Genomic DNA, 6,274 nt, shown 5'->3' with positions numbered 1-6,274 from the left:
CTCAAGCTATTAGCGGTATTATTTATATTTATTGGCCTTCATTTGTGCTGGGTTATTAAAATTCTTAATTTAATATTTATACGAACAAACTTTATATACATTTATTTCTTGCACTACTTGTAATTAAATACGCGTAAACATTTGCAGTATGTCAGTTTCTATTGTATCGTAAATCAACCATTTCCTAAACATTTGCAATTTTATATAAAATATTACAATGCGTAAATTGCTAATCATTCTTTAAATTTATTTCGATTTAGATTAAGTCTGTTGTGTTCAGAATAAATAGTATTTATTAGAAATTGTAAGCATCTTGTATACTAAGTGACATTTCTTCTCTTTGAAAGGCTAATAAATAAATGTAGGTTCATTTTTGATGAGCGCAAACAGAGCTTTATTATCGCGTTTTGGATTATAAATCATTAAAGTAAATTTACTTCTGAATTTCATAATAGCATTTAAACGATGGCAAGGCTATGTGTAGTCGAAAATAGGAGTCAGTACAAGAATTTGTATTATCCTTGAAGGAATTCTTAATTAGTTTCAATTCTCTCCTTTTATAATTCGAAGAAAATCATTAATTTGGTTTAAATTATTTTAATGAACATTTCTTCACAATACCTTCTCCACGCGATTTTCAGCAACCAGCAGCATCTCATCAAAGCACGAACACTATGTGGCAGTAAGTGCATTCCATTCGAAGCGAGGATTTTTTGAATGAGTCACGGGTAAACATTCAGGTTCTACAAATTTCCAGACGCCAGCATCCACTTCCTCTACAGTCCCTAGGCTGCAATATGGTATTTTGTGAATAACTTGGCGCAATTCATTCGTACTACGTGGTGATGCACCAATTAGCTGACGTGTGCAAGTATCGAGAGTTGTTGCATGGGCCACAACCAATACGTTACCCTCTATAAAATGAAAATCATTTGCTTTTAATCTACTTCTTTATGTTTGATTTTGAACATACTTGTTGTTTCAATAATTTTACGCATAATCTCGTAGTTACGCGTATAAAACTCTTCGGTTGTTTCTTTGATGCAATCGTTCAACTTATTTGCAGTCATAAATGGTTGATAATTAATATCCACGTTGTAATCGGCCTTCACTAACTCGGATATACCCAGCCAATCCGGAACACCTTCAGGATACCATGCCATCCATTCAAATAATCCGGGTTCCACTTTAACCTTGCACTTTTGTCGCAAATGCAAACCTAAATTTTATAAAACTTTTAATAAATATTTATCCAAACTTACAATAAAGTGAAATAGAAATGTGGATCACATTGTGGATCCTACTGAAAGAAGTCTGATGGGGAAATGTGGTGATTTCCGAAATAGCTATCACCTTTACCATTTTTTCAAATTATGGTTGCTTTTCCGCAATAGGTTTTTCATTAAGAACGGCCTCAAGCTCAATAAAAATTGTTGAATATAATTGTTAAAAAGTTAGAATTTTTGTTCAATTCTAGAAAGCTAAAGTTCTCCCGAATCCTATAAACCCTAATCATTCGTCGATTCGACGAACATTTAAAAAATTTTTTATTTTCATGTATTATATAATTTTTCGTTGTGTTTATTGCATACACAGTTGTCCACAAAATAATAGAAGTGGGATACTTTGAACAGTTTTGGCTATTTGTCTTTTGTTTATTATTTCTTTTATAAAAGTCTAGCTGGTTATACAACAAACACCATGTAAATCTACATTTCAAACTTTGTACAAAAATTATGCAAATTTTCCCCAAAATTTCGAACTTTTTAACCAGAATCTTTAGCATTTTGGTATGCAGTTTTGTAGCCCACTTAATTCTGGTAAACAAAGTGCCAGTTTCAAGTTGGTAAAAAATCCCGTTGATTTTTGAGAATTTTTTTGGGCGAAGGCGTTTCACGTTTTTTCCCCATACAAAGTATGTTCGACAATTGTCTTTTATTTATATTTTTGTACAAACAGCTAAAGATTCTGATTAAAAAGTTTGAACAAATAGTCAAAATTGTTCAAAATATCGCACTCCAATTATTTTGTGGACCACTATACACATGTATGTGTGTTTGCATGCATATGTGATCCTATCAAATAAACTAATTACTTTCTATTTAATTACACATTGTTTTTATTTTATTACTACTTTTCTAGCGCATTCGCCGGTAAGTGACAGCGAACTGTTTGTTGCACACTCGTCGAATCGACGAAGGTTATCTCCAGTATTAATGCCTCGAAAGTAATTACCGAAAGGGAATATCCATACTTCATAGTACAACACTATGAGGATTTTTCTCTACCTAGTTCTAATTTTTTCACAGTTTCCACTTTTTAATCAAAATTTAATGTGTACGAAAATTGGAAGAATTCTGCACAACTTTATTAAAAATTGCAAACTTTTTAATAATATTAAAAAATCTACTATGTTGTTTGATAGCCTTTTCAATTTTAGTAAAATAATGTACAAACTCTCATTAAAAAGTTTGCAATTATTTATGAAGTTTTGCAGTGTTCTTATAAATTTCGTACAAAGTTTGAAACTCAGATTTATATGGTGTGAAAATACAAGTCAAGTTTTAATGTTTTTCCCAGTTTCCATTTTTTAGTCAAACTTGAATTTGTACGAAAATCGGAAGAATTCTGCAAAACTTCATCAAAAATTGCAAACTTTTTAATAAGATTTGAAATACAAGCCATATTTTAATAAGAAATTACAAACACTTTTTACATTAAAACAATTGTGAATGTACTTAATTTTGTGAGTGACTGTAATTCATTTAATAGAAATTTTAATCAAAATGGAATGTGTAAAAAGTTATTTCTTATGAATATGTATATATATATGAACATATCATATATACATATTCATGCATTTTGTATTGAATTTTAATTATATAAAAAAAAAAATGTCGGGGAAGAGTAAAACATACTTTTTCTTATTTTAACACGTAAGAAAATGTGTTCACTCTTGCGTGCTCTGACGTAACTTTTAAGAAAAAATAGGTACAGAAATTGATTTCTCATACCACTTATAGCTTGTTTTTAATACGACACAAAACCTGATTTTAAACCCATGGTTTCTTCAGAAAATTAGAATTACACATACATACAAAAAAAACTAACCCGCCTTAATGTATGTAGTAGATAGATATGACTTTTCGAATAGGTGGCAACCCTAATCAAAAATATTTGCAACTAAAACTTTCCTATTTAAATATTAATATTAACTTTGTGTAATTTAACTTAATTTGACTTTTCAAACAGGCTCTATTCAAATGCATTTTCAAACAAAAATTTTCTTAAATCTCTTTCATGGCAATGGGAAACATATTTCAATTAGATGATGAATTAAGTTGAATTTGATATTTTACACACTTGCCAACCCTCCTAAATACAATTCTGAAATAAAGCCTTTGAAATGCTCTTCTATTGATACCCATCTTCAAAGAATTCTTTTGACTTATTCAATAACTTCAATTTAACTTTTGAAACAGGAGGCAAACCGCTTCAAACAGATTTCTTTCGTCTGACGCTCATATTGTGATACATATGTATTTCCATTACCTAATTGCCTTATGGGCTGTTTTTGCTTACGCAGAAAAGCAAATTTAGCGCATTTAGCTCTAAATGCTACTCAAATGTACATTTATCCATACAAAATTCGTCACCTAAATGCAACTCTATTTCTGCATTAAGAGACCAAATGCTAAAAGCGACCCTGTGATCTTCAAAAACGTCCACGATTCGAACATGGTTTAATGAGAAAAGTGGCCGCATTGCTTTTCCGCGTATACAGTTGCTAGCTGCGTTTCAGCCATCGCCGAGCGAGATTTCATTTATTATTTTACATTATTTGGAAACAAAAAGGTTGCGCAAATTCAACATCGATGTGATACTGATAGAAATCTGGCTCAATTTGTGATCAACTCTGTTTGTTTTTTCCCCATTTAATTGAGGAAATTTCAACTGACAGCACTGACAAATGAATAATACACAAACAAATTTTCGGTTATGGTTAAAAACAATTGAAGTTTTTGTATTGAATTTTTTGTTTAAAATTTCTTTTTCCCTTTTCAGTAGGGTTTTTTGCACATTATCTTCTCTGTGCGAATTGATCGTGATAGATACGGATCTGAATAAGCGGCTGGAACAGGGCTGTTTGTCAGAAGCATACGATTTCGAACTCGCGTAAATGTACATTTGGTAAATGCGATAGCATGAACGCTCTTCGAAAATATATGTTCGAAAGTGCTAAATGTTACATTTTAAATGCAGCAAAAACGCTGCATAAAGCACTTTCAAAGCCATTTCGATTGATACCCACATTGTAATAATTGATTTAACTTTTTTGAGTATTTGGATTTAACTTCTTAAAAGTGGCAACTCGTTTCGAAACAGTAAAATCATACTACTCATCCAGAGCTCAAGCCGTTTCATTTGGCATCTCATTTTGGAATATTGAATGAACAGTGCGGATCTTTAAAAAAAAAAGTAAGAACCTATTGCACACGTACATCCCAAGCCCTTCAACTTGACACCTGATTTTTGAAAATCGAACGAACGGTGCATATTAGGTTCGTTCGCGTAGCTGTTAATTGTTCATGTTTAACCAAAACTTACAGGTTTTTGCGTTCGCGTACGCAAAAAACTTGCAAAGTAGGGGAAATTGAGAGAGCAAAGTGACATTTCATTTTGAGGGGAAGCTGTTAGTTTCTGTTGGAAAAATTTTTGCCAACAGCAATTTGCCAACAGGGAAACAGCTGATCAAAAACAGCTGGTTGGCATTTACGCAAATCACAAAATTTAATTTGATGGTTTGGAAGATAAAAATTACAAAATGCGACTAATTAAACTTGTAAGAAATAAGTAGTTATTTGTTTAATCAATAAACTGTGTCAGTATAACACTTTGCGATGACTTTTCGTACGTTTTAAATTTTACACTTTTGTATGTAAACAAAAATTATATCAGCTGTTCGTCTAACTTGCAAGTTTCTGCAAATTTTCTGTTCGCGTACTATTTTGGATATTTCTCTCTTGTGAGCGAACAGATGACATTTCGCCGGAATTTGGCAGTTGGTTGGTTTCTGTTGGAGATTTTAAACGAACGCACCTATTGATGATCTAGACAAGAAATCCCATCACGTATTATATATGTATATACATATTAGGGATTCACAACAGTGTAGTAAATTTCGTATTGTTGTACGTCGCAAATTTTAAAAGCTTAAATAAATGTTTAGAGAACTTGAACCCACAACCAACTATTTTTTAACCCTGCGTAAATGCATAATATGACTTTGATGGTACTTTGCGAACCCAGTTAGTATAGTTTAGGCATTTAAAGTTTACGACATAAAACAATACGACATTTACGATACCGTTCTGAATTCTCCCATTTATAAGGGACAATAGGACACTTACTCGAAGAGTTAACAGTTAAATAAATCGCTTGCAAAATTTTGCTATAGGTTTCGATTTGCTCAATATTTCCTAATTTACGCCCACATATGTGTGTACATTTTCAGTAGCTCTTTCCCAAATGCGCTAAACCCCCTTACACATAATGATTTTGTTTATTATAGGGCTTGAAATAGTAGTTACACAATAGGTGCAATCCTGTATTCCTCGGACTCGGACTAGTGAAACTGTCAAAAAATAAAAATTGAGAGTAACATTGAAAAGTACGGGATCGCTTTCTAGTAAAAAATTGTAACTTCTGTCAACTTCAACATAACCTCCAAATTTTGGTTGTAAATTTTTGCTTATTTTGTATGTAAACACACTCAGCTCACACATATAAATAACCAAAAATACTTTCAAATTGATTAGAATCCACTTAAACAAGTAATTAAATACTTTTCAACATACATTAGCAGAGCGCACTTTTCTTTTGTTTACAATTTGGTTGCCAAACACACTACAGCTGATCGTTTGACACTTTTACCAGAATTTACCAGCAAAAAATTCTCGGACTAAAACTGGTAACTTCTGACAGAGAGAGAACCGTATTTACTCTCTTTTTTGTCCTCTCAATAGTCAGAGAACCGAGTACGGGATCGATTCCCAGTAAAATCTGACTGATTCTGACTAGTCCGGACTCGTACGGAATCGCAACTATTATCTTCTAGGAAAAAAATGTTCGCTTATTTTTGACTACATCAAAATATCACAATTATGTTTTAAGGGTCAGTACACGGATGTGGCTAAAGCTTAGTTTAAACGCTCGAGTTGGCTGGTTTAAACTAAGATTAGCCAATGGAATGTCAGCCAGCTGTTAAAGATAA

At 32.2% G+C, this 6,274-nt stretch overlaps 1 protein-coding gene across 2 annotated transcripts in view; it reads right to left on the bottom strand.

Annotated features, from left to right (window-relative positions):
• Nucleotides 1-369: 369 nt before the first annotated feature.
• The window catches only part of Epp (Ecdysteroid phosphate phosphatase), an 8,400-nt gene continuing 2,495 nt past the window's right edge, over nt 370-6,274 (bottom strand). The window contains exons 5-7 of one of the 2 annotated variants that reach the window (XR_001848719.1): nt 974-1,219; nt 622-914; nt 370-554 (exon numbers count right to left, since the gene is read on the bottom strand). Coding sequence is in view for 1 of the 2 variants with exons in the window: in XM_017626666.1 (XP_017482155.1) it covers nt 673-914; nt 974-1,219 (488 nt within the window). In the remaining variant the exon portion in view is untranslated. Of the gene's footprint in view, nt 915-973; nt 1,220-6,274 lie in introns of both variants that reach the window. The other variant, XM_017626666.1, reaches the window with a different exon arrangement.

The sequence above is a fragment of the Rhagoletis zephyria genome, unplaced genomic scaffold (genome assembly GCF_001687245.7).
Source record: "Rhagoletis zephyria isolate East Lansing unplaced genomic scaffold, Rhagoletis_zephyria_1.1 Rzeph_scaffold_04732, whole genome shotgun sequence".
Lineage (NCBI taxonomy): Eukaryota > Metazoa > Arthropoda > Insecta > Diptera > Tephritidae > Rhagoletis > Rhagoletis zephyria.
Note: the sequence above shows the minus strand (reverse complement) of the source record. Positions and strands in the feature narration are given on the sequence as shown.